The 25449-nt window shown below is 42.2% G+C and overlaps 2 protein-coding genes across 4 annotated transcripts in view; one reads left to right on the forward strand and one right to left on the reverse strand.

Moving 5' to 3' along the window:
- CHD6 (chromodomain helicase DNA binding protein 6) overlaps positions 1 to 25449 on the forward strand; it is a 219925-nt gene that overhangs the window by 70025 nt on the left and 124451 nt on the right. For all 3 annotated transcript variants that reach the window (XM_082645551.1, XM_082645553.1, XM_082645552.1), the window contains 2 exons: positions 300 to 356; positions 17784 to 18304. In XM_082645551.1, coding sequence (XP_082501677.1) covers positions 324 to 356; positions 17784 to 18304 — 554 coding nt within the window. In that variant the 5' untranslated portion in view covers positions 300 to 323. The remainder of the gene's footprint in view (positions 1 to 299; positions 357 to 17783; positions 18305 to 25449) is intronic.
- On the reverse strand, positions 5910 to 7687 carry LOC309816816 (cytotoxic granule associated RNA binding protein TIA1-like). Its single transcript, XM_082644592.1, has one exon. The coding sequence runs from the start codon at positions 7491 to 7493 to the stop codon at positions 6423 to 6425; it is 1071 nt and encodes a 356-aa protein (XP_082500718.1). The 5' UTR covers positions 7494 to 7687; the 3' UTR covers positions 5910 to 6422.

A 25449-nucleotide genomic window follows, 5' to 3' on the forward strand; every position in this document is an offset into this window, starting at 1 on the left:
TTCCCTTGTAATTTAATATGCCAGCATCTTTTATAACTTGTTTTATCTACAAAGACAGTATCTTTTTGACTCCGCTCCATCTGGAGCAAAAAACTAGGGTTCAGGATGGGAGTAGTTAGGTTTAGGCCTCTATGTAGGGCTCTGGGGGGTGCTGGGCTAGAAGACCACTAATTGTAAGTGTTCTGTAGAAGTAGTGCTCTATTCTGTGTTTTCCTCACGTGTCACAGCTAATCTTGAGGTCATCTAAAATGTTTCATTTTGGATTTTAGCATAATCTTTGCCTTTTTTATGTTTTACAGAAATAAAATAATTGCCTTTAATAGATGATAATGAAAATACAGAAGAAAGAGAAGCAGGTAAGAGGTCACTTTTTTTTTTTTTTTTTTTTTTTTTTTTTGCGGTACGCGGGCCTCTCACTGTTGTGGCCTCTCCCGTTGCGGAGCACAGGCTGCGGACGCGCAGGCTCAGCGGCCATGGCTCACGGGCCCAGCTGCTCTGCGGCATGTGGGATCTTCCCGGACTGGGGCACGAACCAGCGTCCCCTGCATCGACAGGCGGACTCTCAAGCAGTGCGCCACCAGGGAAGCCCGTAGGTCACATATCTTTTAAGTGAATGCATCTAGCATACACTGGTGCTTTTTTACAAGAGGAGATGCTGGCAGTTTTGGCTTATCTCTTAGCCTCTAGTAGTTACCCTGCTGCCTGTTTCCCATTCTCCACGTGGTAACTGAGAGCTCTGTTCTGAATGACTTAATATATAGATCTTTACTGTGCTCAGGTCAGCTCTATATAGGAATAAATGTAATGAAGATTGTAGATCAGAATATTATTCAAAATTAGCTATGCAAAAGAGAAATAGCTTACCAAGTTTTTATAAAGAGAGAAGTAATCGCTTCTTTATAGTTTACATATTTATTATTTTCGATGTTTGGTTAAACTAAAAGCGTTCACTTACAGAATTCTTATTTATCATGTTGTGCTGAAGTTTTCTCCTGCAGAAAATAGTGAACTAATTGGAGGTTTCCCCCTGCAGAAAATAGTGAACATTAACTGTTTGGCATTTGGTTTCCTGGAGGGGAGTTGATAAAAACATTTGGCCCTTGTGACGCATCCTGCTAAGATCTTTTTCCTTGGTTGGTACTTATGTGTTCCAGGTGATGACATTTTCAGAGGATCCCAGAGACCTAAACCAGTGTGGCTCAGGGAGGTGAGATGAGGGGACCTGCCTCTGTCTCTTAGAGACAGGCTGTCTCTGATGGGCTGGTTTTCCTTTTACAGAATTGAATGACAACCTGGTAACTGGGGAGATCTGAATCCCTGCCCTTCAGCTGGGACCTCTGCAAAGAGGTTGGGTGGGACCAGCCACTTTCCTCTCTGCTTGTAGAGCACTGAGTAGTCGGATACAGGGTGACCTAGGGATATGGTTACAAGGACTACCCTCTGTTCTGTTCCCAGTGGATAGGTCCTTGTGAAACCAAAACAAAACAGCCTGTTTTGGGAAAGAATTGAGTCACCTGCTGCCAATTTTAATAGGAAGAGCAGTGCCTAAACACTACCTACACGCTGATTTCCTCCTGTCCTGGCTCTGTAGAGTCAAAAGTTAGTACACAAACACTGTAGAGAATGCAGTTCCATCTGCCAGGATTTTATCCTGTGGATATACTCAGACGGGTATGTAGGTTTCATTGCGACTTTGTTTATTATAGCGCAAATGGAAATGAACTTAAATGTCCATCAAAAAGGAGACTACAGGCATGCCTCATTTTACTGTGCAGGTATTACATTTTTTACAAATTGAAGGTTTGTGGCAGCCCTGCCTTGAGCAGGTCTATCAGCACCATTTTTCCAACAGCATTTGCTCACTTCGTGTCTCAGTGTCACATTTTGGTAATTCTCTCAGTATTTTGGAACTTTTCATTATTATTATATTTGCTATGGTGATCTGTGATCCGTGATCTTTGGTGTTACTATTGTGATCGTTTTGGGGTGAACTTCATTGATAAATGTCTGTGACTGCTCCACCAACTGACTGGCTGTTCCTCCATCTTTCACCTTCTCCTCCGGTTTCTGAGCCCAGGAAACAACCATTCCTTGGGACACAACAATATGGAAGTTAGTCCACCTAATAACCCTACAGTGGCCTCTAGGTGTTCAAGTGAAAGGACCAGTTGCTCGGCTCTCACTTTCGATCAAAAGCTAGAAGTGATTCAGTTTAGTGAAAAAGGCACATGGAAAGCAGAGAGAGGCTGCAAGCGAGGCCTCTTGTGCTAAACAGTTTAGCCAAGTTGTGGATGCAAAGGAAGAATTCTTGAAGGAAATTAAAAGTGCCGTTCCAGTGAACACGCAAATAAGAAAGCACAACAGCCTTATTGCTGATATGGAGATAGTTTGAGTGGTCTGGATAGAAGATCAGACAAATCACACCATTCTCTTAAGTCAAAGCCTAATCCAGAGCAAGGCCCTAACTCTCTTCAATTCTATGAAGGCTGAGAGAGGTGAGGAAAGTGTAGAAGAAAAGTTTAAAGCTAACAGAGGTTGGTTCCTGAGGTGTAAGGAGAGGAGCTGTCTCCATAACCTAAAAGTACAAGGTGAAGCAGCACGTGCTGATGTAGAAGCTGTAGCAAGTAATCCAGAAGATCTAGCTAAGATAATTAATGAAGGTGGCTACACTAAACAACAGATTTTCAGTTTAGACAAAACAGCCTCCTATTGGAGGCTATTAGGACCTTGATAGCTAGAGAGGGCAAGTCAGTGCCTGTCTTCAAAGTTTCAAAAGACAGGCTGACTCTCTTGTTAGGGGCTAATGCAGCTGTTGACTTCTAGGTTGAAGCCAGTGCTCATGTACCATCCTGAAAATACTAGGGCCCATGAGAATTATGCTAAATCTACTCTGCCTATACTCTAAATGGAAATTACAAAGAAAATGGAAATTACAAAGCCTGGATGATAGCACATGTGTTTTCAACATGGCTTACTGTATGTGTAAGTCCACTGTTGAGGCCTACTGCTCAGAAAAAAAGACTTTCTTTAAAATATTACGGCTCATTGACAATGCACATGGTCACCCAAGAACTTTGATGGAGTTGTACAGCGAGATTAATGATGTTTTCATGCCTGCTCACACAGCATCCATTCTGCAGCCCATGGATCAAGGAGTAATTTTGACTTTCAAATCTTATTATTTAGGACATACATTTTGTAAGGTTGTAGCTGTCATAGATAGTGATTCCTCTGATGGATCTGGGCAGAGTAAGTTGAAAACCTTCTGGAAAGGATTCACCATACTAGATGCCACGAAGAACATTTGTGATTCATGGGAAGAGGTCAAAATGTCAACATTAACAGGAGTTTGGGAGAAGTTGATTCCAACCCTTATGGGTGACTTTGAGGGGTTCAAGACTTCAGTGGAGGAAATAACTTCGGATGTTTTGGAAAAGACAAGAGAACTAGAATTAGAAGTGGAGCCTGAAGATGGGACTGAATTGCTGCCATCTCATGATAAAACTTGAACAGTTGAGGAGTTGCTTCTTGTGGATGTGCATAGAAAGTGGTTCCTTGAGATGGAGTCTACTCCTGGTAAAGATGCTGTGAAGATTGTTGAAATGACAACAAAGGATTTAGAATATTACATAAACTTAGTTGATAAAGCAGCAGCAGGGTTTGAGAGGATTGATTCCAATTTTGAAAGAAGTTCTACTGTGGGTAGAATGCTGTCAAACAGCACTGCATCCTACAGAAAATTGTTTGTGCAAGGAAGAGTCAGTTGATGTGGTAAACTTCATTGTTGTTGTATTTTAAGAAATTGCCACAGACACCCCAGCTTCAGCAACCACCACCCTGATCAGTCAGCAGCTGTCAACACCAAGGCAGGACCCTCCACCAGCAAAAGGACTATGACTTGCTGAAGGTTCAGATGATGGTTAGCATTTTTTAGCAACAAAGTATTTTTAATTTTTTTTAATAGAAAACATAAAGGAACTTTAATATCCAGTCAGGGCAAAGAATACTGGATTTAATGACCCATTAAGTGTGAACCACTTTAGGTTCTTCACAGTAACAGATGTATTTTAAAGTAAAATTTGAATGCATATTGCAGAGAATGAATCCATTTAAAAAACTTTAGTTTCCTTACCTGATACTAATACCACTATGATTTTTAGACTGTAAATTTTTTAAATGATTTGTTTTAACACTGAGAATAAGATTTAAAGCAAAGTTAGCAATGTTCCTGAATTACAAATTTGTTCAGTAGTAAACCTTTGAGGAATAGTACTTTCTTCTCAAAAAGTAGTCAATGTACATTTTAGAATTGTGCAGAAAGAAAATATTGGCTAATAAAAAGTGGTATTACTTGAGATAGTCAAAATGAAAGAAAAACTATACTTTTGCTTGGATTATTTATGCCCAAATAATTTACCCTGCAGTCCACAGATGTATAGGGCATAAAATATTTTTGAATAAGAGAAAAGCGAGGGTCCTAAAATAGGAACATAAACCAGAAGAATCTAAAAACAGCATCCTGTTATTTTATTGAGTATTTAAGCTGCTTTTGGTTGCATGCCCTGATCTGTAGAAGGTTAATTAACAAGGAAATAAAATTTCCAAGTGTTTAAAAAATTTACTCATCTTCTATAAAGCAAGTTTTAATGTATCAACACTTAAAAAATATACAGTGACTTGATGAACCATAAGTACAACTGCACAGAATTGAGCTCCAGAGAACTATACGTTTATGAGCTGTCTTTCCTGGGCTCTGGTTACAGGAGTATTGGCTTAGAGACCAGCTTACAGCCATCTGCTCCTACCTGGAGGATACAGGCCAGGAAACTCTTAGGATTCTATGGACCTTTTCTGTTCCTAAATACAACACCAGGAGCTCTCTGGTCTTAAAAACAACCGAGCATCCAAATATGTACACTGGGGACCCTTCCCCTTTGTGAGTCAAAGAAGAGGAGAGTTTGTGACTTTCGTTGAAAACAAAACAAAACAAAATCTCCCACAATTCTTCTAAGAGATTGAAATGTACTAGAAATTTCAAAACTAGAACAATGCCATCAAAGATTAAACCTCTGAATGCCACCCCAAAATAATAAAATTGGGACCTCCAGGAAAACAGGTACCAAAAGAATCAAAGTAATGAATGCACTGAGGATTCCCCTCTTTGAAGGCTGTTTAAGGAGGTAGGATTTCACAGGTTTTTGTTTATCTTTTGGCCTCTGAACATTTAAAAAATGCTTTGCCCGGCTGGTCATTCAGGCTAATTTTGGAGTTCACAAGAAACTCTAATACTGACATATGGATATTCTACAGTTTCACAGCTATCATTTGTACATATCAAAATCAAGTTGATTTACTCTTTTTGAGTAAGTATAACTAGAATATGGCAAATTAATATATTTCTTTGCAGATAACTTTGTATTCAAAGACTACCAAAGTGTGCATTTGATATTTACCTGCAAACAAAACCTTATGAATCTCAATTCTGCATGATGCCTTTAAGGAGGAAATTACATGCAAAGTTGCTAACTGTGCAAAATGTTAAATTGCTAAAACATTTTACATAATGAAACGATACATGTAAATGTAGAAGTTGACACATGAAACTAACATGGGTTCATAAGAACTTACCACATTTCAGAGATTTTCTTTAGTAACAAGTTTGTGTTTTTATATTTCCTGGTACACAGCAAAGTTTATCACAGAAGATAAAAACCCTTTTAAACAAATTCAACAGGGAATTCTTGAGGCACCTTCTCATATAAAACACAAGATGAATGCAATTATCAATCCATCTGAGAAAAGTTTTCAATCTAAAGATCATTTTTTTCCATTTAAGTATATTTTATAGAACTTTGATAAGGCAAGACAAATTTGTGAAAAAATGTAGATACAAAAATGATGTGAACTAATATCTTATATTTAAGAACCCCAAAGGGAAAACAGTGGAGATGGGGCAGCTCAAACAATGCCTATTTCAGAAAAACCTAAAATAGAATTGTGCATAAGCTGAAGATTACAAAGAACTTCTAGACTCTGCACAGATTGGGTTTTCCTTTTTTCTTTTTTTTTTTTAGTCTTTATATTACATGTTTTAAATCATATCAGGAATGCAAACTAGAACTGCCCACTACTTCAGTGGAAAAAAGTTCAACATTGTGAAGTTTTCTGCCTCTATTTTTAAAAAGTGGCAACAATCCCTGCATTTGTATATGAAACAAGGATTTGAGAAACTTTATCAAAAAAGGTAATGAAGGCAAAAATTGGCAGACATCCAGCATATTGTTTCTTTTTAAAACAATGTGGATGGTAATTTCATGATTAAAAAATGAATCTTTTAAATAAATACATTGTATCTGATATTTGCACTGACTGATTTGATAAATCTTTAAGTAAACAACGGCTTTACTACACTCCCTGTAGCCTTAAGCCACTGGCTTTAGGTTCTGGAGTCCTTTTTCACTGGGTTTCATACACTGCGACTCTGCAGGCTGATTAGGCATCATACTGCCATTCTGTCCTGGAGGCGGCTGCACTCCATAATTTGGTCCCATCCATGGTGCAGAAGACTGTTTAAATCCCTGCTGGTTCCATAGCTGGCCATACAGTCCATATGCAGGTACTTGCCAACCATTAGGCATATATTGGCCAATTTGTTGTGCGTTCCCATACCACTGGCCCCACTGGCCGTAAGCTTGTGGATATCCAATTTGATTCTGCTGTTGCATGGGATTTATCATATCAAGAGTTTCTTTGCCCTCGTAGCATTTCACAACATAGCCTTCAATGGTCGTTCCATTAACAGAAACAACTGCATGTGCTGCACTTTCATGGGAATTGAACCGAACAAAAGAATATCCTTTATCTGGAAAGACTCGAAGTTCCATTATTTGTCCAAGTGGCAAAAAAGTCTGACGCATTAATTGTTCTGTTAGCCCAGAAGTGACACCTCCGCCATATACAGTACAGTTGCTTGGACTAGACTGATTTACGAGCTCATCATATGATGGCTGTTTGGTGTTTGACTCGTATGTACTCTTTGGAACTGGAGGCTTTTGCGTGGCCCAGTTAGTTCTGATTTGTCTTCCACCAAGCCACTGGCCACCCATCTGTTGAATGGAGTTTTCAGCATCCCATCTGCTGAAAAAGGAGACAAAGCCATATCCCTTAGACTTTCCTGATGCCATGTCTTTTACCACTCGGGCATCTGATATTCTTCCAAATGGTGCAGAAGCAGCTTTTGTACCTTCAGTTGTAATGTCTGGACTGAGATCACCAACAAAGACATGGAAATGCCCTTGTGAACGCTGTGTGCCGACAACAGTACTACTGCTTGTACCCCCCTCTTGACTGCTGGGGGTTGTTGCCCACTTCACTTTGACTTCCTTACCCACTATCTTCCACCCATTCATAGCAGCTGGTGCTGCAGCTGCATGACGACGCTCATAAAACTCTGCAGAACAATATGGATCATTTCCAGCTGTATCCATAATCATTGTGGAGAACTAAAGCTTCTGTCACATCTCAGGAAAGCTTACCGACATACAGAGTCTTAGGCATTTCGTCCTCCATGGCTGCTGCTGTCGTGGCGGCGCCTCCGGGTCCAGCTCTCTACCCTTTGTTACCCTCACAAATCTTTTGAGCAGCTATGGCTGCGAAATGGAGTTTCTCGGCCGACTGGAGGTTACTGCGCCCCCTTCTTCAGCGGCAGTTACACTAAACCGCCCAGCCCAGCGCGAACAAGGAAGCCCCAGGTCAAGATGGCGGTGAGCCGGGCACCTCAGAGCAGCCCGGGAAGTGACCGCGGCCGCGCAGGCGCAGAAGAATCTTGCACTTTGGACCTCCTGTAATTTAATTTTTTTTAATCGAAGTATAGTTGATTTACAATGTGCCAAGCAATAAGAGATTTTTAAATTAAGGTATGTAGATTGTTTTTTAGACATAGTGCTAGTGCACACTTAATAGGCTGCAGTATAGTATAAACATAACTTTTGTATGCACCTGTAAACCAAAAAATTTGTGTGACTCACTTTACTACGGTATTTGCTTTATTGTGGTGATCTGGAACTAAACCTGCACTATCTGTGAGGTAGGCCTGTATATACATCATAGCACATCTACCTAGTGGAATATTTTGCTGCTGTTAAAAAGAACACGTTACTGAAGAGAATCCCAAGCCCTCGAAACTACTGTCATTTATGATACATGGGCAGATTTTTATTTCTTAAGACAACCTGCATATTTAATTTTTTAAACATTATTTAAGTAAGCTTTCATTTCAATAAAAACATTCTTTTTTTATTTTATTTTTTTATTTTTTTTGCTTTATAACAAATTTAATCAGTTATACATATACATATGTTCCCATATCCCCTCCCTTTTGCGTCTCCCTCCCACCCTCCCTATCCCACCCCTCCAGGCGGTCACAAAGCACCGAGCTGATCTCTCTGTGCTATGCGGCTGCTTCCCGCTAACTTAAAAACATTCTTTACCAAAATTATCCCAACATGAATTTAGGTTCTTTTCTTTTGAAAGTTCATATTGAGACCTTTGGTATGTCAGCCAGTTATTATGTAGCGTCAGTTAGATGGTTTTCATTTACACCTCATAGTATATGTTGATGAACAGGGCAGAGTTTTTATTTAAAAGTTAATATTAGATAGGTGGAGGAGCAAGTTAATTAAGTGGAGGAGTTGATCCTGCTTCTCTTATAGGTACTAGTGACAGGCCATACCGATGACTGAACTGCAAGACGTTGCTGAGCATGCTAAAGCAATCCACGGGCTCTAAAACCTATCTTTTGACATACCTTAACATATTTTTGTTTTTCTTGTTCTAATTCATCTTGTGCTTTGAAACATATACTTGAGAGGCCAGAGCAAAGTGATCAGGATGATAAAAGAATGTTGACTCATTCAACATGAGGTATGATAGATGAAACTAAGGTTACGTAGCCTGAAGAAGGGAATATTTAAAAGCATCTCTTGGAAAAGAGGTTGACTGTGTCTGTTGCTGGACCTGTAAGTGAGAATGGAGAGTTATAGGTGGACAAGCTTTAGCTCCATCTGAAGAAGACCGTCCTGAGAAGTTGAGCTGCCCAGCTGTGGCCTGCACCTTTTGGGCACTAAACTCCCCACTCCTGGGAGAGACTGGAGAGCTGTTTGCTTGTGTGTCAGAGGCCAGGAAGTGGGCGTTTGGGCTGGATGACCTTAGTGGTACATCCTGACTAGAGTCCTAGGGTTTACCAGGGCATTTATGTATGGTATTTATCTGTGGTACCAACATAAATAGTAGTCTAAGTAGATACAATTTTTAATTAAAATGTTACATAATAATTATATATTACATAGTGGTTCTTTCAGCTCATGTTACTGATATTACTCAATATATCACTAGCTGAAACAGACACAAAACAATTTTTTAAAAATAGAAATAAGCGGCTGAGTTTTAAATTCTATGAATAAAGTGGCTTTGAGTGCATCTACATGCAGAAAACATTGGAATAAAGACAACCACTTTTAAACAGTGGATAGAATTGCCTCATCTCCTGTCCTGACCAGAGGGGCCTGGGAATCTCTGGTAACGAGACCTTGGGCCAACATCAAAGTGGCAACAAAAGATCTAGGATCCGTGACATTTGACAAGTGTCACTGTGACTGTAGAGAATTGCCTCCCTCCATCTAACTTGGATTCACTCTTGGGAAAAGTAGCCCAAAGCTAGTATTCTGAGTATTGTGGGAAAAAAGCAGAAGTAACAGCAGTGAACTTCTTTCCACTTTTGATATGGTTTATGGTTTTCTCGTTAACTCACTGTCTTTTGCCTCAGCTAGCCCGTCCCTTTACTATTGATACGGTTTTGGATAAATTTTGCCAGTTTTGGGAAACTACGTAACACGTAGTGACCAAAGATCAAAAGTTCTCATTTTGGGAGGAAAACAGAAATATAGTACCCACTGCTAACAGAATGTGTTCTTTGGATGGTGGTTGTAGGTCTTCTGGTAGCTGCCAAGCCCACATTTGATGTTCTTTAACCCTCATCTTGGGATCCTTCTGGGTAGAGTTGAAAAGAGATCACTTATTTAATCTTAAATGTTCTGCTGGATTGTTTGATTCTTCATGTATTATCCCATTCTGGTCTGGGGAACAAATGGATTTATAAAGAAATGGATAGAAGAGGAAAGTTAATGAGTTAACTGTTTTCTGGGGGAAAGGTCAGGGGGATACCCGTGGTGCTGGGGAGTGGTTGATGGAAATAAAGTAGAGGTGGTTAGAGAGTCTTGCTAATTCTTATTCTGAGTTTGGTGTATGCAGAACATGAGGCAGTATCGTGAAGTAGTCAAGAGCAGTGGCTCTTAAAACCAGGAGTCAAACCCGGGTTCAAATCTTAGCTCTGGTACTCACTAGCTGTGTGACTTTGGGTGAGTTATTTAACCTCTCTGAACTTCTACTCTATAAAATAGAGTCATATTTGGAACCATAATATACTTCCTCTTAGAGTTGTTTTGAGACATAATCTGTTTAAGAAACTTAGTATATTGCCTAATACTCATTCCTTAATAAAATCAGGTATTAATAATGATCATTGCTGACATCTATTTTATCTTTCAAATATCAAAACAATTCTGAGTACTCAGAGTGGCTGTGACTAAAGGTGGAGATATATGAAAAGCACCGTTCCCTGCCCACACATAGTATTCCTAACTCCAGGCCGTGGTCTTGCTGGGCCTTGGTATGTGGAAATGGTATTGGCCAGGGTTTGCTTAAGTTCTGGGCTCAGGGGCTCTAGTAACCCAGGACTACAGTGAAATTACAGGTGGGCCAGACAGGAAGAGGTAGGAAAATAGTCTTATTCTCTCTGTATTTGTTGGTTTACTTGGCTTAGAAGATGTCACAAAAACATTTTAGAAGAGGTCTCTCTTAGCCTTGGTTGGCTGAAACAAACATCATTGCACTTTGCCAGATTAGAAAATTGAATCATTTTGAGCTTTTGGTTTGCTCATAAAAGCCATAGTTGTTTGGAAAAAAGCCCCGTGGTTTCTAGAAACAACACTTGTTACTAAACAGGCACTTACTAAGTATTTTCCGTCTCTCGTCCTAACTCTTTCCTGTCAGCATCTAAATTTAATAATCTACCTGCCCCCAGCTTTTGTTACCACGTGGAATTAACAAGGTTTAGGTTGACTTTGCCTAAAGATTTAGAGTAGTCAAAGAGTCTTGAAACATCGTAAGAGAAAAACCCACCACCACCCCCATCCTGTTTTAAAAGCAAAAATATGAAAATAGAGGTGGAGACTTGACTGACAGGTTCAAGGACTTTGGGGTAGAGGGGCTTTGCAGAAATTACATTGTCAAATCTGTTGATCACTCTTCAGTCCTTGGCTTACCTGCTCCTCAGCAGCATTTGACACCTGTGATCATTCTGTCTTAAAATGCTCTCATCCTCCGGTTTCTGTGAAGCAACACTTTCTTACCCTTTTCCCCTCCTACATCACTGGCCTGACTGCTCCTTCGCCCTGTCTGTAGGTTCTTCCCCCTCTGGGGACCTTAAATATTAGTGTTCCGCAGGTTAGGTCCTGTTTCCTCTTCTCTCTTTATCCATTCTTCTTGGGCGGTCTAATTTATTCTCATAGACATTTCCTTTGGAAAGTGTATCCAAGAGCGTCCTGGACACCTCTGCCTGAAACCGAACTCTTCTCCTCCTGGTGCGAACCAGCTGTGACCATGTGAGGAGCCATATAGGATTGAAATACCTGCTTCATCACCCAAAGCACAGAACTCCTGGGTGTGGAAGGATTGAATATGCTGAATACAGGGGAAAAACTCACAAACACAGAGGGGACACACAGACACATGCACACACTGACATTGTCCCTGTCCCTCCTCAGATGGGTCTTGCTCACTCAGCACAAATCTATTTGCCAAATGAATGAGTCCCAGTGCCATTGCAGTGTGATAAAGGCAAGGATATGTGGGGTTTTCTGTCTTTACTGTATTCCACAGGCAGGCGGTAACTATAAGGAGAGAGAGAAGGTGAAACAATAAGACAATTCTAATTCCAATTGGAAAGTAGCTTTGCCACCTGGAATGTCCACAGACCAACTCGTTAGTAGTAGTAATTACTTCTTATTTTGTATTTTCATTTTGTTATTTGGACTTTTAAAAAAAGACAGATCTCAAACTTAGTTAAGCTTGTCGGTTTTTTTTTTTTTTTTTTTTTGCGGTACGCGGGCCTCTCATTGTTGTGGCCTCTCCCACTGCGGAGCACAGGCTCCGGACGCGCAGGTTCAGCGGCCATGGCTCACGGGCCCAGCCGCTCCGCGGCACGTGGGATCTTCCCGGACCGGGGCACGAACCCGTGTCCCCTGCATCGGCAGGCGGACTCTCAACCACTGCGCCACCATGGAAGCCCCTTGTCTGCTTATTTTTATGTTTAGCTGATTTCTTGATATTAAGTAAGTCTACACAGAGAACACTTTCCTCTCCCTGGGGAAGGTGGAAGACCCTGAAGCGATGGGCGGCAGGGGCTCACTGGGCCGCTCACCGCTGGGTTGAAATTGGAGGCAGCGCTTCTGGGTGAAGGGTGTGCAGGGCCTTTCCAGCCCGAGTGCAAAGTACACTCTGCCCTGCCCTCAGTCAGATGTAATCATAGTGCTGCCGCCTCTCATATTCTGCCTTTGATTCCTGAATACTGATGATTTGGAGGAGTGTGAATTGTCTGGCAAACAATTTTTCCTTCATTATTAAAGTCTTAAAATTTTTTCTATTACATCTATGTGAAAATTTTTCTTTTATAAGTATCTTGAAAGCAATATTCTCATTATTGAAAATTTAGATGTCTATTTAATAAAATTTAAAAAACCCAAATTTGCACAGCCTCAAATGATTAACATTTTGTTTATTTTCTCCCATTCTTTCTTCTGTACACAGGTATTTGTTGTCATTTTTGTTTACAGTACAATTTTGTAGATGTATTTTTTCTTTTTTCAAATTGAAAATATTCATTTCATCCAATCATCATATGATTGAGTTTTACTATAAGCCACAAAGATCTTGGGGAACACCACAGAGTCACTGTCTCATGAAGCTTACCTTCTAATCATGGGAAACAGGTAAAGGCAAACAAATAATAACTTTGAGAAAGTTTTGAAAAAAGAAGTGAAAGTTGCCCACAATCTTATCCCCCAGACCTAATGATGGTATGTGTCCTAAATTTATTTTAAAAAGCTAATGTTGATATAGCCTTCTTAAAAAAACAAAAATGGGATTAGATCATAGGTTTTCTTTTTTTACTTTCCCATGTGTTGTGGAAAGTAAACTAAATGTCAACTAAATGTCAACTAAAACTCTGTGTAACAATGGCTGTGTAGTAGTATTCTATATGATGGATGTGCTGTTAATTTAAGCATTTTCCTAAAGGTCGACAAATAGAGTATTTATAGTTTTTTACTCTATTAAAAGTAATTCTGTATCAGATATTCTTATACATCAACCTTTGGAGTATATAAATGTTTCCTTAGTTCATGTTCTCAAAGAGAAATTGCTCACTTTAAAAGCATATCCAAAATTAAAATTTTAGTATTATTGCTACTCTCCCCTGTAAAAAATCTTTTAATAGTTGATGCTCCTGCCAGCAACATATGAGAGGACCCTTTTCAGTATATTCTTACATTGAATTTTTAAAAATTGAGATACAGGGCTTCCCTGGTGGCGCAGTGGTTGAGAGTCCGCCTGCCGATGCAGGGGACACGGGTTCGTGCCCCGATCCCGGAAGATCCCATATGCCGCGGAGCGGCTGGGCCCGCGAGCCATGGCCGCGGAGCCTGTGTGTCCGGAGCCTGTGCTCCGCAACGGGAGAGGCCACGGCAGTGAGAGGCCCGCGTACAGCTAAAAAAAAAAAAAAAAAAAAAAAAAAAAATTGAGATACAATTCACATGCTGTAAAATCCACACTTTTAAAACATGCAATTCAGTGGTTTTAGTATATTCACAAGATTGTGTAAAGATCACCACTATCTGATTCCAGAACATTTCATCATCCCCCAAAGAACCTTATGCCCATCACCAAGTCACTCTGTTTTTTCCCTCAACCCCTGGCAACCTCTACTCTACTTTTTGTCTATGGATTTGCCTGTTTGGGGTGTTTCATGTAAATGGAATTATACAATATGTGGTCTTTTGTGCTTGGCTCCTTCCACTTAGCATAAGTCTTCCAGGGTCTATCCATTTTGTAGCCTGGGTGATTTTCTTAGATTCTAACTTGACTTTCAAGTACTTGAGTGATTCTTAGGGGGATAACCCAGGTTTGTCCTTGGACCTCTGTTTGGGAACCATTGACCTAGGCTGTAATCTTTCCATTAGTTCTTAAATCCTTTACAACTGACCCAGAACCTGTTTATCTAGATTCACATTTTTAAGTGTCTTTTCTAGGAATATTGTAGGTTGATGATCTTCAATCAAAGAAATGTGTTTTATTACTATCAGGGCAGTTTATGAGTTAGCATTGTTGCATGTTTCATCAGTCAGTCTCTCTAAGTTTTATCCTTGTGTTCCTAGATGCTCGTCTCTTTAACTTGTCAGTGTAATGTAAAATGTTGTTACTGTGGTCCATCATCTGAAGTCTGTTCCTTTTAGGGCCATTTACAAAATGGTAATTTAATGCCCTTCTTAGTAGAAGTTGAAACAAAGACTTTATTTAGGCTCTTTACCTTTTCCCCCACTGACCTTGAGAAACATGGAAGAAATATTTTTTGTCATATTTTAATCCTCAGCAGATACCTTTTCCAGGCTCCCAACAAGGTGCCTTAAAAATAAAGACATTTCTGGTGGATTATTGACTTTTGAGATTATAATTTCATATTTTTGTTACTAATATCTGCCTTTTGGAACACTTCCTCCCTTTTTTTTTTTTTTTTTTTTTTGCGGAACGCGGGCCTCTCACTGCTGTGGCCTGTCCCGTTGCGGAGCACAGGCTCAGGATGCGCAGGCTCAGCGGCCATGGCTCAAGGGCCCAGCCACTCCGTGGCAGGTGGGATCCTCCCAGACCGGGGCACGAACCCGTGTCCCCTGCATCGGCAGGCGGACTCTCAACCACTGCGCCACCAGGGAAGCCCACTTCCTCCTTTTTAACACTGGCTGATTGTGCTGCACGCCTTGTCCCAGCTCTACCAACTTCCTAGGAATATATCTCGACAAATTGCTTTCTCTCTCTAAACCTCTAAATCTCTAAACAGATTATCTTATCTGTAAAATGAGGAGTGGACTAGACAACTCTAGGATTCCTGGGAATAGAATTGCTGGGATATCAGGTAGGTATGTGTTTAGTTTTATAAAGAACTACCTGACCTTTTCCTAAATGGGTTGTGCACACCATCACATTTAACGTTTCTAACCAAATGTCATCATGCTGGTCTTGTGGCCTGGTTCCCTGACATGTCATGAAACACTCAACGAAACAAGCATTTGGCCGGAGGATTCAGACCCAGGCTTCTCTGCTCACTAGTTGTATGGCCTTGGGCACATCACTTAGCATCAATAATCATTCATTTCTCCATATACAAAATAGGCAGCATGGTGCTAAGTTTATAGGATTGTTGAAAAGATTAGAGATGTCATGAAACATGCTTTACATAATTCTGAGTATATCCATTCAAGGTCTATCCAGTAGCTGCTAGCTGCTGTTACTGTTATTGCCTAATGCTTGAATATCCAGTTACCACCACACCTGCCTGAGCTACCTGCTCAGCTTTTTGGAGAGCCCCAAAAAGAGAGACCTTGACATGAGGTATGAGTTGAGGAGAGGGTCTCACTTTGACCTACAGAGTGCTGCCTTGATGGAATTAGGTCTTCAGTGTATTGTCTTTTAAAGCCTCTTTAATAAACAAACCTGTGTCTCTTGCTTTTTTAGTGTGTCCACCCTTGCATGATAAGCAAAAACTTATTCCTTGAGGGGCAAGTGTCCCTGGCACATAATTAAGTAACATCCCAGGGATGGTTATGCGGTCATAGGATCCCAGCTTTAACTGGGTACCTGTTACCGTACTGTTGAGTTTCTTGCTGTCTTTTCTTTTCTCTCTTTCTTTCTCTTTCTTTCTTTCTTTCTCTCTTTTTCTCTTTCTTTCTCTCTTTCTTTCTCTCTTTCTCTTTCTTTCTCTCTTTCTCTCTTCCTTGTTTCCTCCCTTCCTCCCTTCCTCCCTCCCTCCCTCCCTTCTTTTTTTGTCTTTTTATTGTGGTAGAAAACACATAATTATAAAATTTACCATCTAAACCATTTTCTTGTATTTTATTGATTTAAATTTCTTTTAAGTTTACTTAGCTCCTCTTTTTCCTAAGCCCTAAGCACTGAATCAGCAATGAGGTAGTCAAACTGAATTGTTTTCCCTTTTGTTCCCCCCCAAGTAGTGAGTCCTGCCAGAATGACCAGTTCCCTCTGGATTTAGGCTTGTTTATGACACTGGACTTTATTTATGATAAAAATCCAAAAGAATCCTCCTTTTCTTTCATCGTTTTCTCCTGAGATTCTCAGTGTTATGTTTGGGAGTATCAGACTATGAAAGGGAACTGGGAAGAACAGCAGGGAAATATGCAGCTGAGTTTTGCACTCCCCGTCAACTCCAGGGTGGGCCAGGAAGTCTGAGCAGAGATTGGTAACCAGAACGCCAGAGAGAAACCACACCATCTGGCAAGTGTCTGTGCCCTTCCGCACAGGCCAGGCCCCTTGGTAAGAGAGCAAGCTACTCACAAATGGGGCTGGTCCTAAGCCATCATCCAAAGGTGATTGTAACCATCTTCCTGGAAAGCCTGCTTGTCTCTCCCTAAGTTATTTCTTTGTTCCCTGAAACTAGCACCCACATTATTATCAGATTATTGGCAACCCCAGCCTTGTTATGAAATGACAAATGTACTTTGTGACACCAGGCCTGAAAACATGAGATATACCTTCTGCTTCCAAAGGGATGTTTCCTTAAAAGTTGTCATGTTAGGAGGCTTCACTTTTATTTGGTGGTGCTCCAAAACAGCTTTGAAATGTTCTTTTAGCGTTGCCTTCAACACCTGTGACACTTTCTTTCTAAAGGCATGTATCACTGTAAAGCATCCTCCCGTACGTTAGCTGGTTTTTGCAAGTGGTCAGAGGTTATCTGCTGCTGAGTCTGGTGACAGAGTTAGATGATCATACAGAAGAACACTATTTTTAGTTAAAAATAAAAGGTATAGTTTTGAATGATCCAGATGTTCTCATTGACAGTCAAACCAGGTGAATGTTAATGCTGCTTGATGATATGTGAGAGCAGAGATTTGGGGAAATAAAGCAACACGTTGAGGTTGACCCCACGTCCTTATCACCCTGGTGACATCACCTTTATTCATGAATACATTTGAACAGTAACTTGTATATCAGCATGATAAATGCCACTCGGGGTCAGAACAGTGTGCCTAGGATTCCTGTCTGCTAGCGGAATCTAAAGGTATTTTGTGGGAGACTGTTGTTGCCAGTTCTGGAAATGGAGTTTAAAAAGGTGTTTCAGATTTCTGCACGTAACATGGAAATCCTTCAGGTTTTTACATACAAATTACCTACATAATATACTAACAACTTAGTCCACAAGGGCAAAAGCAAACATAATGTGTGTCCTGTTTGCCACTCTGTGCCCATGACCTAGCACGGGAGGAACTGCCACATCGCAGGCACTCAGGAGGTGTTGAACAAGTCCATGCATTCAAAGTTAATACCCCTATTTGTGAGAAGCTGGCAGTGGAAGAGTAATATGCTTGTCTCTCTCTCTTTTGCAGTTGTCAAATTTAAAAGTTCTGAATCACTCCCCAATGTCTGATGCCTCCGTCAATTTTGACTACAAATCCCCCTCCCCGTTTGACCACAGCACTGATCAGGAGGACAGAACTGAAGATGTTGCCCATCCCTGTCTGTCCCAGAAGGACCTGCACGCTGCTGAAGAGGACGCTGAGACCCTTTTCCCCAGGAAAACGACATCCCATAACGGGACGGAGGACAGTGGAGGAGGAGGCACTGGCGTGAAGAAGAAACGGAAGAAAAAGGATCCAGGAGAGCAAGAAGGGGCAGCAAAGGGAAGCAAGGACAGGGAGCCCAAGCCAAAGAGGAAGCGTGAACCTAGAGAGCCAAAGGAGCCCAGGAAGGCCAAGGAGCCCAGGAAGGCCAAGGAGCCCAAGGAGCCCAAGCTGAAGGACGGGGCCAAGAAGGTGCGGAAGCCCCGGGAGGCCTCGGGCCCCAAGGAGGCCAAAGAGAAGAGGAGCGGCCCTGACTCTGCAGCCAGGACGAAGTCCAAGAAGGCCAGGTGCGTCCCTTTCTTCCCGTCCCGAGCCCCGGGCTCTGCCTCCACAGAGAGGCTGGCCTTGGCCTTACTCCTGCCCCCCTGGACATAACTTCCCCACTTTCAGCCAAAGTAAACCACCTTCTCACCTCCTTAATTAGTACCGTGCCTGCAATTTCTTGCCATTCCCTTTGGATTAAGGAGAAGTGAAGTGTGTTAGCACACACCGGGTGTCAGGGAAGGGGCGTCACAGGTGTGATACGGGGAGGGCAGCGATTTGGGGAACGGCCGCCGTGTAGGCTGGCAGAGGAGCAGCTGTCAGGAGGGCGCACAGTGCTGGGGTCTGGGAGAGCCGTGGGTGCGCGCAGAGTTCCAGGCAGAAAAGGGCTGCCTGGCTCCCCTGGGCTGCGAGCTCTCTAGTGCAGGCCCACGCCTGGTCTGTTTCTCTCATTCGATATCTAACACGGTGCCTGACATGTCAGCAGGTGCTCAGGAAACGGTGAGTCATCAAGACCAGAGGAGACAGACCGTAGTGACCTGTAGAGAGAGCAGAGGGCGTGGGGACAGATTGGCTGCCGGGGTGATGTCGGGTTCCCTGGCTGTAGATCATATCAGGATCCAACCATACACTTTATTCGGGGAGTTAAACATTTGTCATCTGTATACAAATGTAATGTTCGTCGTTTCGTCTCTTTCTAAATTCTTGGTGGAGAATATTATATTTAAACTTTTTGAGGACGTAGAAAATAAAAAATATATAACCTCTGTATATTTAAGGGGAATTTAAGGAATTTAAGTTTCTAAAGTGTAAGTGCAGAGGCAGAGTATAGACCAGGGGCACCCATTAAAGATGCAGAGGTTGATGCAATTGCTAACAGAATATAAGGTAATGGGGCCATCAGACCTGTACAGGGTCAGGCATAAAGGAAGTCCATTTTAAAGAGAGAAAGCATTTTAGGTGGCGTGTGCTGCTACTCAGAAATTATTTTATGGTTCGGTTCATTTTCAGAAGGACAGTTTTTGGGACCAGATGGATAATTTTCTAATCCAAGTTAAAACTGCCTTATAATATTCACTCCCTTCTGCCTGGCAGGGGATTTTACCTTTTGTTTATCATAGAGACTTGGGTGGGATCCCAGGAATGTAGTTCACAGTGAATGGACATAAAATAACCTCACCAGAAGGTCAAAAGAAGTAGGTAAAATCAGGAGTCTGACTAACGAGCAACGTATGGGCCCTGTTCCGGGTGAACCTCGTGCGCACACACTGATGTCTGATGTGGGTGGAGTGGAGTTTCTTCTATCTTCTGCCAAAAACTTTCCAGATTATTTTGGAGAAGTTGAAGAGGTTCTTCAGTGTGGCAGCATGTGTGAAGAAGGAGATTCAGACGTGAGCTAGTGGAGTGACTTGCTTTGGTTATTACAGGAAACGAAGAATCCTCAAGGATGGTGTTTTAGAATTAGGGCCGTTAGAGGAGGGTCTGACAGCTCTAATAAGGAGTTTAGTTTGTGTCTAGAGGCAGTAGAAAGTCATAGGTATCAGGGCTCACTTTAGCCACTGGTCTCTGGTGCTTACAATTTTATCAACTTCTTCTTAAAGGAATTCGTATTTACTTTGTGTGGGATATGAAACAAGGTGACGGGTATACAGACGTTGCCGTAGATTCCATTTGGGGGCAATGAGGAAGAGGCATTTCACAAACAAGGTTGGATGTCAAATGTATGCATAGCAATATTAAGGGAAATGATTTTGATCTAGCTAGGTTGTATAAAATATAAGTGCGTTGGAGAAGTGCTTCTGAGTCTGCCAACTTAGAAGACAGCAGAACCTCTTGAGGTTTAGAAATCCAGGAGAAACACTCTGAGAAGATGCTAACAGATAGGGCTGGTTATCTCTTTGCGAATGTGGACAAGTTTCACGAGGCTTTCAACCTTCCTTGATTTGGGGGCTGTGTAAGACTGACCTGTTAACATCATGGAATTCTTCCACGTAGCCCAGATAGGGTTCTGGACTGCTGAGCCTTTCTTGTCTTTTATATATTTATAAAATTGCTTTGGCTCCTTAAATTTATGGTCCCACTAGGCAGCAAAAGCAGTTCTAGTTCTGAAAGGACATTAGTTGATAAAAAATATGTTGGTAATTAAGTCTTATTTTTTGTGCTCTTTGATTTACTCTCTTGCAGATTGGCTTAAGTACATGTTTTGATTTGAGCCTTTATTGAGTAGCCCCTGGATAACACTCCGTGGTTACAGATGATTCGCTGGATGCTTGGATTATTGGAGGAGCTTCACAGCTGATTTAAGGGCTTCTGGTCTTTTCCTGCTTCAGTCCATCTTGCCAGCTGCCACCTGGCTAATCTTTCTGAAGCCCTGCTGTTATCTTACTTATGTTTGTAGCTGGTGGTGGTGGTCAGTCAAACCCCCTCTTCCCTCTCTCCTTTCCAGATCAGCTGGGAAATAGTCAACAGAGATGGAGATAGAGTTATCAGCTTTATTATTGATGGGCCAGATTGAAGAACTTGCACTGGCTTGTGGCCAGAATCGGGCTTCCTGTTACTCAGTTGAGTTTATCCACCAGAACTGCAGGCACGTCCCTGAAGCAGAGGGAGGACCCTGGGCCCTGGGTGCTTCATTCCTTTTCCCAAGTCTCACCAGTCCCATAGGTCCCCAGTCAGAGAAGGTCAGGGAAGTGAGAGGAATTCTAAGAAGGGCCGAAAATATGCGTCCGGTATTGTTCCCTCCTTGGGAGTAGGGAAGCCTGAAAACATGGAGGGCAGGGAGATGGGATTCCCTCCAACAATTACACCTGCTTAGATACTTCTGATTGTTCCTACTGCCCCCAGGACAAAATCCAGACTCCTTCTTTTTTCTGTTATCCAAACCCTTTGGGGTCTGACCTCTCCCTGCCTCCTGGTCTCTGGCAGCAGACCTGGCCGGCTAGATGCATCTCCTTAGGCCTTAAATAAGGTACTTGGCTCCCCCTCCCCTGGATCGCTCTTCTCCAGCTTGATGCCCTTTGTCCTCCTCTCAGACTCCCAAGCCCTTCCCGTTCTTCAGCTCTGAGTGCACGTCCCACCCGGTTCCTCCACAGAGCTCCCACACCCTGTGCTAGCATGCCCCCTCTGGATTTCCACAGCCCTTGGGGCCTCACTTGTATCACAAATCAAAGACTTTTAGACCTTGAAGAATAAAAGAGATCTAGTCCAGCCCTGCTGCATGCAGCCAGGGAAACAGACCCACAAAGAAGTGACTTGTTTGCAAGGGTGTGTCATAAACGCAGACCTCCTGATTCCCAGTCTCATACACTAACCTCTGCAATAGGCTGTCTCTCAGTCATAAACCAGTATTTTCTTGTATGTATGACCTGTCATCTCAACAAAAGTGAAGTGCCTGAGGTCAGGACCACCGTGCTTTGTGTCTTTTATGTCCCTGGGGTTGATCAACAGAGAGGTTTGTTGGTTGTTGGACACATAGAAGGGGTGTGTGAGAGAGTGTGTGTGTGTGTGTGTGTGTGTGTGTGTGTATGGTTTATATATTATTTTAAAATATTTTATATATATAATTTGTTTTCTTAGAACAAATGGATAGAGCTCTTCTCCCTGAAAATGAGATTCGTATAAGATCCCATTGTTAAATAACAGTAGGTGGTTATAATGAAATATTTTATTCTTATAAATTTTATAATTTTAGAAATGAAAACTTCAAGGTAACTTGTCCAGGGCACCAAGCTAATGAGCGGCACTGTCAGGATTTGGCTCCAGCCTCACCTGACTATAAAACCCACTTTTTTTCTTTCTTTTTTTTTTTTTGCGGTACGCGGGCCTCTCACTGTTGTGGCCTCTCCCATTGCGGAGCACAGGCTCCGGACACGCAGGCTCAGCGGCCATGGCTCACGGGCCCAGCCGCTCCACGGCATGTGGGATCTTCCCGGACCGGGGCACAAACCCGTGTCCCCTGCATCGGCAGGCGGACTCCCAACCACTGCGCCACCAGGGAAGCCCAAAACCCACTTTTTTCTCCACCACTTTGTGCCTCTTTTCACTTTGCTAGGGAAGGTCAGGAATGGATAACAGTGGGACGATTCCAGTGTCAGAGAAATTGGTTTTTTATTTGTAGAAAACGGCCCCTCTTCTACAGGATTTTAGTTTGCACACTCCATAGGATCCTCTCAAGGACTAAGATGGCCCCAGCTTTTTCCTATACTGTTTCTCTTTGCATATGAGGCAGCAAATAGATAATTGAACACAGTTCCCCTCCTAAACAGATGACAGAGTCTAGCAGATGTTCCTTTTCAGATATTAGTAGTGACGAATATCCACTTACTGCTTAGCGGATAAAAACACTCAAGTAGGAGAAGCCTTTAAAAAAAACAAAAACAAAACTACCCTCTCTTATGGGGATATATGTATATGTATAGCTGATTTACTTTGTTATAAAGCAGAAACTAACACACCATTGTAAAGCAGTTACACTCCAATAAAAATGTTAAAAAAAAAAAAACTACCCTCTCTGCCTTTCCCTCCAAACTATCTTGGAGTATGAGCCTAGCTCACTCCTTTATTATATAAAAAGCAAGAAGGCTCCTCCAGGAAGCCAAGTTAGGCTCTCTGTCATTTCCCTGACTCTGAAATTTAAAATTCACAAGTATAGTTTATTTGCTTTTACTCCTTTTTAATTATAGTACCTTTTCCTGAAGAGGATGGGGCCGCTGGCATAAGAAGATATACACTAATACACGTACACCTACAAACACATGCACAGACCTGTACATATGTGGACACCCACGGCCCGCATAGCTGCAGCGAGGGGCTCAGAGAGGAAGGCAGCCCCCAGGTTTGCGAGGTCAGGTAATGTTGATTAGGGCTTTGGGAAAATGCTTTGAGATTAGAAAAACACTGGGCCAGTTCCTCAGGGAAGTCAAGTTTTTACCAGTTGAGAACATTATGTGACGTAGTGGATACTGTCCTCGACAGTTTTTTACGTCAAATGCTTCTATGTGCCTGTGAATTGCATATTTCTTTTTTGAAATGGCCTTTAGTAAAAGTCAGCTTCACGGCATTAAAGCACGGCTTGGTGAGCAGGAAAGATGGGCCATTCCAGTGTGCGTGAGGGCATCAGGAGGTAGGTCAGTGGCCCTTTGGGTTGCCCTCTCAAACCGGGAGCCAGGCGCTCTGACTGAGCTGGAGGTTGCCTTTGTAAGCCAGGGTCTTGAGTGTTGGTGTCCATGTTGTTGGTTGAGGGCAGAGCATAAGTTTTGGAATTTCCACACGTCAGAATGGTTTATGTTCTCTCTCAAAGTCAAGAAGTGAATCAGTGTGCTGGCCCAAGTGGAGGGCTATCTAACATCTGCTAGGAATGAAAAAACCAAAACGATGAAAAGAAATGAATGGTCTCATTAGCCCCAACTTCTGTGCCTCAGCTTTTTACCCCCATTTGTTTGGGTTTGTCAACCCAGAGCAGATCTTCCTCCCAAATTCGGTGGGTTTGATAACATCCTGGTAGGAAGGTTTTACATTTTCTGATTTTTTTCTTTGAGGGTTGCTTCTAGAAAGGTAAGCCCCAAACCTGATTATATCAGTTTGAGCAGCGAGTCAGCTGATAACTGTGTTGCAGGAGGGGTAATAAAATTCAACCAGTTGAGCTCTCCCTCACTGTTCGAAGGTCAATCACCTGTCTTTGTTCAGCATGCAGATCTTTATGGAGGCTCAAGAGTGTCCGTTGACAAGATTCTTTCTGTTGGGAGACTTTTTATATTCTGATCATTTATTAGAAGAAAGAAGACAAATATAAAGACATGAATGAGTTCTGAGTAGAGACCCTCTGCTTGGAACCCACTGGGCTTTCTGTTAAGTAGGGAAGAAATCTAAATGATAATGTCAGAGACCCACCTCTAAAGCTTTGGACTAAGTCACCATTCCTGTTTTTCTAAGAGCTCCTGGAGTGCTTACTCTGTAATTCCCAGGGCTTTCTGAATTAGGGTCTGGTGAATAGTAGACCTTTACTCAGTCTGTAAGGAAACAGTTACTTAAACAAAAATGCTTGACGAATACCTTCTCACTTATTTATCTAGTATGTATTTATTGCCTCCTGTGTGCCTTGTTTTGTTTATAAGTACTTTTATTGGGAATGGGATAGTGGAGGAAGGAAGGCATCACAGGGGTGATACCAAGGCTCATCTGTGAGCCTTGTCATTGGGGAACTTTCTCAAGTTAGAGAAACAGCCTTGCAAGTGTTCCAAAAACAGGCAAAAGTACAAACAAATGAAAGAACCTAGTATAAGTGTGTATAGAATTAGCTGAAAGGATTGAGAGGATTAAGAGTATTTAGGGAGTTCCCTGGTGGCTTAGTGGTTAAGATTCTGGGCTTTCACTGCCGTGGCCTGGGTTCTATCCCTGATCAGGGAACTGAGCTCCCACAAGCCACCTGGTGCGGCCAAGAGAAAAAAAAAACAAAAAATAGAGTCTTTCAGTTCTGGTCTAGGGAGTTCCTTAAAAGAGGTGAGTATTGAGCTAGTTATTAAAGGAATTAATAGATGAGAAAAGACTTAAAGCAAAATGGTATTTAAATAAATGTTCTTTGCAGGATTTCTAGTTTTAAAACGGTAGGCCGAGCATACATTTATTTTCCCTTCTTCGTCAGATCTTTAATGAAGTGACAGGAAGAACAGAAGGGAATAAATTCTTCGAAGATAAAAGATGTTATGAATTTCTGGATGAGGGAGGCTCATAGTATCATACTGATGGGTGAATACTGTGGAGGGAGTCCCAGCTCAGAGCACATGCAGGAGGTATGTCTGTAGCAGAGGTAGAAGTGCTTCCTCCTCACAATGGCCCTGGCAGCCCTGGAGAAGGGCCAGAACTGGAGGTGGCTGATCAAGGGACTATCGTCAGAGTAGCTGCATGATTTGTCAGCTCCAGGCTGAAGTCAGACAGTTACTCTAAAGATATTGAGCAGTTTGCTCTGGAAGAGGGTCTAGGCTCCAAGTGGAGACTGACATCCACAACAAGGGGACACAGGAGCCCAGGCTTCTCTGCTTTTCCCTGCCCGTACCCCTAAAAGGGAGAGAAAGGGGCAGCCACCTGTGCATGCAGAGTCCCAGGCCAGGCCTCCCATTCAGGGCTGAGGCTTGTTGGAGAAACTGACTTACTCAGCAGCAGAGAGCCTCATCAG

The sequence above is a fragment of the Mesoplodon mirus genome (assembly GCF_964341445.2).
Source record: "Mesoplodon mirus genome assembly, chromosome: 15".
Taxonomy (NCBI): domain Eukaryota; kingdom Metazoa; phylum Chordata; class Mammalia; order Artiodactyla; family Ziphiidae; genus Mesoplodon; species Mesoplodon mirus.

Coding starts and splice junctions, on each gene's coding strand:
- LOC309816816 (XM_082644592.1), bottom strand. CDS start 7,493: ATGATTATGGATACAGCTGGAAATGATCCATATTGTTCTGCAGAGTTT.